The 11,691-nt window shown below is 41.0% G+C and overlaps 1 protein-coding gene across 1 annotated transcript in view; it reads right to left on the bottom strand.

Moving 5' to 3' along the window:
* LOC101852979 (alanine--tRNA ligase, cytoplasmic) overlaps positions 1-11,691 on the bottom strand; it is a 47,435-nt gene that overhangs the window by 30,425 nt on the left and 5,319 nt on the right. Inside the window, exons 2-9 of the mRNA XM_005112507.3 lie at positions 9,809-9,980; positions 8,870-9,058; positions 8,360-8,505; positions 7,011-7,202; positions 6,357-6,501; positions 4,310-4,440; positions 2,428-2,539; positions 848-886 (exon numbers count right to left, since the gene is read on the bottom strand). Coding sequence (XP_005112564.1) covers positions 848-886; positions 2,428-2,539; positions 4,310-4,440; positions 6,357-6,501; positions 7,011-7,202; positions 8,360-8,505; positions 8,870-9,058; positions 9,809-9,980 — 1,126 coding nt within the window. The remainder of the gene's footprint in view (positions 1-847; positions 887-2,427; positions 2,540-4,309; positions 4,441-6,356; positions 6,502-7,010; positions 7,203-8,359; positions 8,506-8,869; positions 9,059-9,808; positions 9,981-11,691) is intronic.

Below are 11,691 nucleotides of genomic sequence, written 5' to 3'. Positions count from 1 at the left end.
CTCTCTCCCTCTCCCTCTCCCTCTCTCTCTCTCTCTCTTTTTCTCTCTCTCTCTTTCTCTCTCTCTTTCTTTCTCTCTCTAAAACGCATGCAGTTGATATGATGACGCGGCAAGTACGGAACTTTCAGAATGTACGGATTTCCGCAAAAACGAAGAAGAACGGAAGCACTGCAGAATGGGTTTTTTTTCTTCTTTCGGAACCCATCGCAAATCCGGTAGTTTTGACACCTTATCTGTATGGCGGTAGAACAGGCCCAAAATCGGTATCTACCAGAAAAATCGGTAGATTTAGGCAGCCCTGTATTGAGTCAAAAAATGAAAATTCTTTAAAAATTCACAAACATGTAGTACTTTACTTTTCCGATCCAGCGGCCATTTATTTAGGTTCTAGCCCTTCGGTCTGTCGATATGGCAAAGAATTTAAAACATGCAGTAAAAATGCCAGTTTCTTCACTTTGATTATTTTGACGAGCGCCTGACTTCACCACGCTGCCTCACATATTCCTATAAGTTGTCTAGTATGCCATCTTTTCAGCCTGTTCTGATATACTTCAGGCTTGAGATCTCAAGATACAGTGTTTAGCGTTGTCCTTTCGTACCCTTAGCCATCAGTGTGAAGGAACTGTACCGTCTGTTGTCTTCTCTCAGTTAGGGTAGAGAGAAGCAATAAAGCTCACAGGTTAGGACACAAAAATGGCCACTTAGTGCAAAGAACAAAATAAGATTGACAGAAACAACAGAAGGATATCAAAAGTAGAAGTACCCACCAGTGGCACCCTCCAATCATAAACTTGTCATTATCTAAGATATGGGTGTAAAAACATGTTTTTTTAAACAATTGTCTCACCTTCTCCTCTGTCTTTACCAGTTCTGGGAACGCTCCACCCTACAGAAGAAAAAAAATGATAAAAGAAACCAGAAGTTATTTAGATCATTATCACCATCATCATCGTTACAAAAAAAGAAAATAGATTAAGAATGAAGAGTCTTAGAAAAACTTTTGGTCAGTATTAATCGAAATCGTATGAATACACTGTAATAGAATTCTGGTACAAAAACAGCTTCACATTTCACCTCATCATGATCAACATTTTCATCGTCTAGGTCCAAACACAAACATGACTCTGACTTTGCCTTGTATCAGCTTCTCTTGAGCCAGAGATAACATTTTCAAGCAAGAATGAAATGCTTTATTACTTTTTTAGTTTAAGTAAGAGTTTTAGGGCACTTACAACACGATAAGGTCATATAAATTTTAATGCAGAAGATTAGAGGTGTTACAAGAGAGTAACAAACACAAAAAAGAAGGAGGAGAGATCAGGACGATAGATATTTGGTGAGGAAAGAAGGAGCAAACCAAACCAGAGCACCCACCAACCACCCACATTACTTTTTAATGCTTTCAATAAAAAGATTCCTGTCACTGACATTGTTTGAAATATTTCAGCTAACCCAGGCTTTTTTTGTCGTTGTTGAAATTTCCCAGTTCTGAACATGATTAAGTGCAAGAGTAAAAGTATGTGTGTGTGCATGCGTGTGTGCGAGTGTGTGTGTGAGTGTGTGTGTGTGTGCTAAAGACGGGCGGGAAGCGGTTTTTCCTTCCCGAGCGAGAAGACCGAGTAGCTGACCTATTTCTCGCCGACACCGGTCCCGGGAACGAGAAATACTACCCCTCTCATGTCTCGAGTCTCGAGCAATGCTTCTCGTCTCGTGACCAATTTCTCTTCTCGCCCCGCAGTTCGAGCCGCTCGTTCAGCGAGAAGGCCGGCCGTGGTCGAGATTTCTCTTCTCGCCCCACAGAACGAGCAACCCGTTTAGCGGGAAGGCCGGTCGTTGCGGGGATCTAAACTTAGAAACTAGGCTTTCCCTGGTGCGCAGGCGGTGAAGGAAGGTAGGCTAGGGAGACGACCTAGGCCTAGGCCCTGATCAACTCCCCACTCGCCTCGTCTCGCCAGCCTCTCCCCTCCCTTTCAGTTTCACACACAGGACGGCATGGTGATGGGTGGCACTGTCTGCGTTGTCATTTCTCGCCTCTCACTCTCTCACTCTCATTACTGTTACTCGTTATGTCAAGCCAACAAGCAAGTATCACGTCTCGGTACCAAGCAGAAGTTTAGTGCCGGGGAAGTGATGGGAAGGCCATTTCCCGCGAGAAACGAGACTCGGTTCGTCTCGTGCCTGCCCCTAGCGTGTGCGTGTTGAGTGTGTATGTTTGTTTCTGTGAGAGAGAGAGAGAGAGAGAGAGAGAGAGAGAGAGAGAGAGAGAGAGAGAGAGAGAGAGAGAGAAAAAGAGAGAGAGAGAGAGAGAGAGAGAGAGAGAGAGAGAGAGAGAGAACGAAATAGAGGTGTTAAAGACACAAAACACTCACAAAAACACAAACCCATGACATTCAAATACACTCTCCGCTCATAGATCTTTCCACTCACCAGAGTTTCCACAACCTTTGACACCAGCCGAGGCAGCAGGACTCTGGGCTCTGTGTGAAACTGTCCCTGGCACAGTCTGATACACCGGTGGACGATGCCTCTCAGCTTGTGGCTGGGGAAAATGAAGCAGTAACAGCTTTATATTGGGTGTTATTGTGGAGAAAATGGAAGCAGTAACGGCTTTATACTGTGTGTTTGAGGAAAATTGGAAGCAGGAACAGCTTTATACTGTGTGTTTGAGGAAAATTGGAAGCAGGAACGGCATTATACTGTGTGTTTGAGGAAAATTGAAAACAGTAACAGCTTTATGGTGAGTCTGTGGAGAAAATGGAAATAGTAACAGCTTTATATTGGGTGTGTTTAGGGAGAAATTGGAAGCAGTAACAGCTTTATACAGTGAGCGTTTGGGGAAAATTGAAAACAGTAACAGCTTTATACTGTGTGCGTTTGGGGAAAATTGAAAACAGTAACAGCTTTATACTGCGTGTGTTTGTGGAGAAATTGAAAACAGTAACAGCTTTATATTTGGTGTTATTGTGGAGAAATTGAAAGCAGCTGCTTTATGCTGGGCCTGTTTTAATGAAACAATTTGAAGTTTAAGATTGCTCGTGAAAAAGTTAAGCTCTATATGACCTGCATTTATTTGTCGGTTGCAGCAAAGTCTCCTCAGTGTAAGGTTGTCTGTAAAAATATTTAGCTTTATACTGAACTAGCTGGGCAACCGTTCGATGAACGGACCCCCCCACCAGGGCAGTGCTACTGACTGACTGAAGTTGTCTTGAGGCCATTCCAAAAGCGGGGATATTAACATGTTCTTATGCACAGTAGAATTGTAAATATGCTGATTTATCGATGTCATGCTCATACTGTGTCCGAAAAACAGGGGAAAACTGCTGCTTTTTCTTTCCTCATCCTTACTATCATCATTTTCCTCTACTTCTTTTGTATGTTTGTCACTCTCTCGAGAACTGATATTTCCGGGAAGCCTTGATAGTTGAAGCAGACTTTGTGTTGTTGAGGCAAGAGAGGTGAACTGAGTAAGTCTGATTCCCCGTTTGGACTTCTCTGTTGACATCCACCACTTGGTGCTCATTTGACCTTATGCAGTTGCAAGCGCCGTAAAACCTTACAAAAACAAACAGACAAATGGACTCAAAAGAATCGTGTGGAACCAGTGCGCACCGCTTGTGAACGGAAGCCTCACTTGTTTACATCAGCGTCTTAGAGGACAGACTTTCCCATGATTAGATCTAAACGAAACTAATGAAAAACTGAAAATTAAACTACAGTGACTTTAGACTCCTTAATATAACTGTGCACCCTTTTAATAATTCTGAACCACCTTTAATTTTTTCAACTTCGAAAGTTAAGTGGTTCTGAAGTTTTAGGCGACCAAAGTGATGAACTTTCACTAATATAATATATAAAGAAGGGTGTATTTGCTTGGCAGTTGTAGTAACCATTCTTTAGTGTAAAATTGTTTGTAAAAAAAGTAGCTTTATACGGAATGAGTGTATCAAAGAAAAATTGTTTGGGAGTTGTGGCAAATATCCTTCAATGTCAGATTGTATGAAATCAAAGTGTAGCTTTTGGGAGACTCACATGAGCAGAAAGTCGCATATTATGTTGGGTCCTTATGAATACAGCTTTTAAGTTTTACATATTTTTCAAGTAAAACCCCAGCTAATGGTATGCCCAAACCACAGAGCACATATAAAACAGTTCACAAAATCCATTTTTCGCAGAATCACATCATTCAGGAGTTGTTAAGAGAAGTCAAAAGGAGACAAATCTTTTGAGAGATGTTTACGATAACGCTTATGAATAATCAAAGACCCCCCACACACACACAAGTGCCACCCATCAAGCACCCACAACTCACCCCAGGTCTTGACCACTGGGCAGTAGACCATCACTGATGGAAACTGTGATCATCCGAGCGTGATCAGCTAATGTCCTATATGCCACATCCAGATCACTAGCGCTAGACTGGTACTCCACACAACTGCAAGTCTGAAACAGAGAGTTTGTTTTAGTAAGTGTTTTACAGCACTTGCAACACAATAAGGTCAAATAAGTGCCGAAGATTAGAGGTGTTACAAGAGAGTAACAAACACATAAAAGGAGGACAGATAAGGAGGACAGATGTTTGATAGGAAAGAAGCAGCAAACCACACCAGAGAGAGTGTGTTTGCTTGTTTGAGTAAAGAGGAGCATGTCGACAGAGTAATGGTCATTAAGTGCAAAGAAAATTTAAGGGGGACAGAAAGGAAAAAATAAAACAGAGGGAAAGAGAGTATAGCAAATGATGGAATAATAAATATCATGCTATTGTAAATGTTTTACGTCACTGTCAAAACAATTCAGGTCATCCAGATTACTACTGCTTGACTGACACACAGCATAACCACAAGTAAGTGTATTTAGAAAGAAAGTTGTGGGTTTTAGTTCAAGGCCAGTCTAGTAAATTTACTGGAAACACTAAGAATGTCATTTTGCATAGTAAGATACGAAGTATGGCAGTCCTGGGTTCACTTTAGTCATTAAATAAAAGTATGCTTATAGGAGAGCTGAGGACGCAGAGGAGTGAAAGAAACTGGTTGCAAAATCTGCAGTGGTGCCCCTATGGTCAACCAGACTATGGGATAGGTGAAGGTGCATATGTTTATTATTGAACCAAACAAAAACCAACAAACAATGAGATCAAGAAAAGACGATGGCAGGGGATTGGGCACACTCATAGAAAAACTAGCCCACAAAGTGAAAAGGCAAAGCCTAAGATGGAATGCCTAAGGGAGGAGGAAGAAAGAAAGACCGACATCAGTCTTCTGAGACCAAGATCTGGAGGCAGATCTCAGACAGATGGGGTACAACACTGCCATCTTAAGACAAAAAAAGTATATGCGTAATTAGGTCAAGTAGAAAACCCTTTTCATGGCGTGTCTTTCTATCTTGGTTTGTCATCATTATCATATCCTTTTTCACCCTGGATCAGGATATAGGCCACGAACAAATCTACTTTCTACCTTTCCCTATCCTGGGCGAGTTGCTTGATGTTACTCCATGTCTTCCCACTTTTCTGCACATCCATGTCTGTGATTCTTCTCCAGGTTCCACATGGTCTTCTCCTTGATCTTTTACCCTGTGGGTTCCAATCTAACACTTTCCTTGCTTTGCAGCTGCTTGACTTCTTGAAAGATCTTGGTTTTTATGGATGTACAATTGAAGTTTAGGAAGTTTTAGGCTTTGGAAAATATACGTTGTGACCTAATAACATATCCATATTGTTACGACAAAAGAAATTTTAATAAATTACTCCATAGCTATTTACTGTATACCTCAGCAAATCAGACAAAAGTTAGACCGGCCAATGAATATTGACATAAAATTATCTGATCGACTAAATTTTGGTTAATTTGAAACACGCACAAAAGTTGTGTTTTTTTGTCTTTGTCTCTCATGTAAAATTTATTTTTTGGCTTATACGTTTTTCTGTCATAAGACGGCAGAACTGGCTGGAAGTAGAGAGGGTTGTTCAAAGCAGAGACAGGCAAAGAGCCCTTTTGGGCTAAGAAAAAGTTTTATATGTTCATTTTCTGTGATATTAGCTTTGTTTGATTAGCTAAACAACATTTAAAGAAAACAAGCAGGTCGGAAGACAGACTGACAATATGGATGACTTCAAAGGGAGGCTGAAACATTGGCCCTTTGGATGACTTCAAAGAGAGGCTGAAATATAAACCTTTGTGATGAGTTGTAAGAGAGACTAGGACACTGACCTTTCTTAATGACTTCAAAGAGAGGCTGGAACATCAGCATTTTGGATGACTTCAACGTGAGGCTGATATACTGACCTTTCTTAATGACTTCAAAGAGAGGCTGGAACATCGGCATTTTGGATGACTTCAACGTGAGGCTGATATACTGACCTTTCTAATGACTTCAAAGAGAGGCTGGAATAGGTCAGTGTTGTAGTTGTCCCTGGTCCCACACAGGACAGCGGTCATCCTCTCCAGTCCCATACCAGTGTCCACATGGACAGACGGTAACGGTCGTAAGGTATGGTCCTCCTGTCTGATGGATGGATGAGGGCCTTGTCATGATTTAGAGAAATGTACACACATACACACACACATGCACCAACACACAAATATCCATGGGTGTTCAGACACACACACATACACACACACATATACATACACACACACACAAACACACACATACAAACACACACATATACACACGTGCGTGCACGCACACACATTCACATGCTAATACATGGGCATAAACACACACAAACATATATACACACAACACCCGCACACACATACACACACACACACACATACGCACACACACACACACTCACACACACACACTCACACACACTTGTGCACACACACACATGTACATGCACACATACAACATGTGTGTACACACAAACACGCATAAATACACATACATCTCTACACATTTAGGAAGCAAATTAATTCAAAATTCCTGCTTTAAGAGCAACCGAAACTGTATTGAAAATGAACCTCCACCCCCCTACCCTCACCCTTCACTCCCCCTCAATCCCCCACCTGTTGTACTGCATGAAGACGAGGTTCCAGATCTCCACCACCTCAGGATTGTCTGCATTGACCTCTGACCCAACATAGCCTTGACCTCTGTGGTCATAATGGATCTCAGTGCATGGACCACATGGTCCAGTAGGGCCCATCTCCCAAAAGTTGTCCGACACGCCAAATGGCAAAATGTGGTCAGAAGGCACCCTGAAAGATTGCAGCAGAGGTGGGGGGTAGTTAGTTTTATAAATAACATTCAAAGACAGAATTCTTCCAATGAATTAATCATCCAGCTGCAGAGCATAATATCATCACTGTGGAAAGAAAAAGGAGTCCTGCATCAGTGCCTTGTATCAACAAAGAGGAAATAACCGAGTAATTAAGTCACAGTCTGTACTCTAATTTTTTTAAATATCAGTTACGTCCATTTGCTGATAAGTGGTTTAAAAAATTAACATAGAAAGAGCTGAAAGTACCCACCCTTAAATAAATGCAATCCGCATCCTATTGTCTTCCTGAAAAAAATATACATCTCACTACACTGTCAGTGAGAAAAAAATGCAATATCTGCTAAACACTCAGAGAAGTAAGCCTTTTGTTTAATTTGGCGAGAAGCACATTGACAAAATTATATCATTTCACATAGGAAAAAAAATTGAAGTAAAAGAGACAGATTCTGATACAAAAGATGGGCGGCAGAGAAGTAAGACTCTATCGCCCTCCAGCCATTGCTAAAAAGGCACCACAAACCCATTAAGAACAAAGGCAAAAGCAACCAGCCTTATGAATAAATTCATAAACCTGAGAAACCTGACAACATTGTCACGGCTAAGAAGGCCTATGTTGCAATCTATCAACAGCAGCTCCCTCAGAGAGGAACTCCCTCCCACTGCATAATTTAAGAATGGTCCCCTTCTTTGACTGCATTTCAACCTGGTCTAAGAATACATTTATTTGAATCCAATAGTAGTAACTAGTTTGACGCTTCCAACAACAAGTGTGATCAGTAGCCGTAAGTGTTTATCTTATTGTGTATGTGTTCTTTGTCTGATTACAGGTGTACATGGATTTGAAAGAATTGTTGTACACTGAATGGGCTAGTATGCATGAAAGGTTGATTTAAATCTCATGTTATTCTGAAGTGCCAGGAGCCTCTAGTAAGTGGGCATTACAGAAGTGATGTTTATTATAGCTATTATCATTATTAATACTATTATAATTATTAGCAGTATTATTAGCATTATTATTATCTTTCTTACTATTATTATTATTATCATATTATTGTCATTATTATTATTATTATCTAGGAAATTAGCACCATTTCATCAAGAAAAACACCAAGAACAAAGACAAAAACAACGAACCCCAAAGACATCCAGATGTCTCTGACTTCAAGGTCAGCTTCAAGCCCATGATCTCGATCCCCGGCAAAGTACGTGAAGTACAGCCTGTCTAACGGAAGCTTGTACCTGTCTGTCAACAGATGATGCGCCATCTTGCATGCCTCTACCTGTCAACATAAGAACAAAAACATCCGTCTTGCAGAAAGAGTACATAATAAGACTTATTTAGACACACACTTTTACTCTCACTTACTACTTTTCTCCTTAGCTATCTAAAATGATTTAAAAGGCGTTCAAGACGACACAATCACACACTTACACACACACACACACACACACACACACACACACACACACACACACACACAAACAAACACACACACACATTCATGCAAACAAATAAATATCCAGTACATATAAAGGGGAACCCTAATCACTTGACAAAATCAATTTTATCACACACACAAAATTACATCCACGCACACATGCAAACACACACATAAAGAACCACGTTTTGCTGCAAAAACTTACCTTAAAGTAGTCACCAAAAGACCAGTTACCGAGCATCTCAAAGAACGTATGGTGAGTAAGGTCGTTCCCGACATCTTCAAGGTCATTGTGCTTCCCTCCAACTCTGATACACTTTTGACTGTTTACAGCACGCGTCACTGGAGGTGACCATCGAGACGGCTCTATTTCTCCCAGGAACAGTGGCTTGAACTGTAGACAGCAACAGGAGTCAGACAAAAGAACAAAAATGTTATGTGGTAGAAAAATGTTGAACTTTGAGGTAAACAAGAAAGCAAATTTTCATTCCAAAAAAGAAATAATCAAAATGAGAAGTTATAATTTTTACTCAGTTCTGTGTGTTGCAATACATTTTTAAGGTTAAAATACGCACGCGCACATACACACACACACACATATACATATATACACACTTACTCTCAAACATAGGACAGTGGTCATTCTGTCCAGCCCAATGTTACTTCTACTCTTCCTCAAGAAACACTCATAAAAAGTTAAACTTTTACACTACATATTATAAGTAACAAAGATTCCTCTTGCTGTTCAAGTGCAATTATATCAGCCCAGCTTCCTTCTCCTCCAAACCTTCTACTCTGTCAGCTCTATGGATTCGTAAGTCTAAATCTGCTACAGAGAAGACACATCTGAGGGGAGTGTGAGACACTACCAGCCAACATTATAGATTATAACTTATAGACTTAGTGAAATAGTTAAGTATAAACCATCCCCCCTCCCCCCCCACCCCATTCCCACACATCTCTTCCTGCAGCATGAGGATCACAGTGTGCTATCTCTAAGACAAATTGTCTTTTGTCTTACAGCAACCCCACCATGACCCTTATAGTGACCCTGAATGTTGTGCATCAGGTCAAGTAGTTAGAAATGGGGGGGAGGGGGGGGGCTATACTTTACTTTTACAAACTTTGCTATAATGTTCATTACTTGATTCATTCCAGCATTAGTGAAGTACGTGCCAGCTCCTTTCTTGGGCAGGACGGAAGAAGAGGGCACAAACTGGTGACCCTCATTTTGGAAAAACTCGATAAATGTCGACCTGACATCTTGAGACTGCCACGAGCTCGCCGCGACTGCAGGAATTTTCAGGCACCTTGATCTGTGACAAGACGACATTGCAATATCAACTCTGAATTATGATATATGAAGAAAATGGTAAAACTGCACGCCTCGGTTGTGAAAAAAGTGCAGACATGTGACTTTATTGACATTAGATCTAGATGTAGCCTACCAAACAATTGACCAGACAAAATTCTTGTACACAGAGACCTGCCACTCTATGCAATCTCAAAATCAGGGTCTCAGGGGGGAAAAAATTGGAATTTGGTGAAAAAAATTCGGGATCAGCGGAAATCACCAAGGTGACAGCCAAACTGACCTAAACATTTTCCACGGGTGTCCATAAATATACATGCCCTCTGCGTATATTTGTCAGTGTGAGTGTGTGTGTGTGTGTGTTTTATCATTATTCTTTTTTAAACCCTGAAGCATCACGTCAAGCACTTCTAATCCACGAGTCCAGCACCCCCCCAACCAATAAATCCCGAAAGACACTTCAACCAGTGTGCATAAACGGACGGTCCCCGACACGCGTGGAACTCACACGACGAAGTCATGTAACGTGATGCGAATGCGCGATTGCATTGAAAGTTTTACTGGCGGATCCATCTAACTGCCCGTTCACACCAAACATTCAGACGAGCGACAATGGCCAGCCGACCAAATATACCGGTAATAACCTGAGAGAAGAAGACAGACAGTAAGCTTTCAGAAAATCTGGCGCAACAGACTAGAACAAAAAATCAGGATACACGTGATCGAAATCGGGAAAATCGGGATGCTTATATTTGGGGGAAAAAAATTGAGTCTGTACACAAGAATGATTGGTTGCAATTGCTTTCATCTAAAACTTTGGGAGATTTTGCTCTTGATACAGTCTCTCATCACCCACACGAAGTGCCTGTACCCAAAACATAAAGTATAACTACAGTGTTGACAGTAGTCTCTGCATAATATATACGAGTATAATGCACGCCATACAAAGGCACACTCAGCTCAAACTAATGCTTTCGCCACATATGACAGGTTATTTCATCATTTAGATGTGTACAAACGCACTGTCACTTTTTCTAAACGCACACTTCGATCCACGAAACACGCTGACAGGTAAAGCTTGACAAAGGGTAATTTTTTGCTACAACCTACACAGCTTGCATTTTTTTTATAAGACAAGCCTAGACCAGGTATTTAGAATTTAGTGAGACTGCCCCTCACACAGAACAAAGTACAAAGCGAGTGATTGACAGCATTGGAACACTCAATTTTCTACGGACACATTGTCTTAGACTAGGTGAGCGATATGTTTGGGAGATGGGCGAAATGTCTTTTGATTGGTCACTCAAAAATCTTTTTTGAAAGAAGGTTTCTCACAGGTGTTTCGGTGAGTGGTAGGTCTGATGTTTAGTTAAGCCTATGATGCACAACACGAGTGAAAGAACACTAGCTAGGTGTATAAGATTAAAGATTAGTCAAGAGATCAACTTTTATCATGTAGGCCTACTTGTTCAAAAGTTTTTCAGAATGTCTGATGTCATTCATCCATTTATGGAGCTACAATAGACGACAGGCAGTCGGGAGTGGTCGCTTGGAAAGTTGCTCAGAAATTCGCAAGGCAAAGTGCTTTTCCCTACATATATTAGATATAACTATCACCAACAGTTTCCTCTAACGATGATCTATCGAAGTGGCTAGCTGTACTTACTTAAGTACGGCTAGACTGAGAGTCTAGTACGGCTAGACTGCCAGTCTAG

Source organism: Aplysia californica, unplaced genomic scaffold, assembly GCF_000002075.1.
Source record: "Aplysia californica isolate F4 #8 unplaced genomic scaffold, AplCal3.0 scaffold01297, whole genome shotgun sequence".
In the NCBI taxonomy this organism is placed as follows: Eukaryota; Metazoa; Mollusca; class Gastropoda; order Aplysiida; family Aplysiidae; genus Aplysia; species Aplysia californica.
Note: the sequence above shows the minus strand (reverse complement) of the source record. Positions and strands in the feature narration are given on the sequence as shown.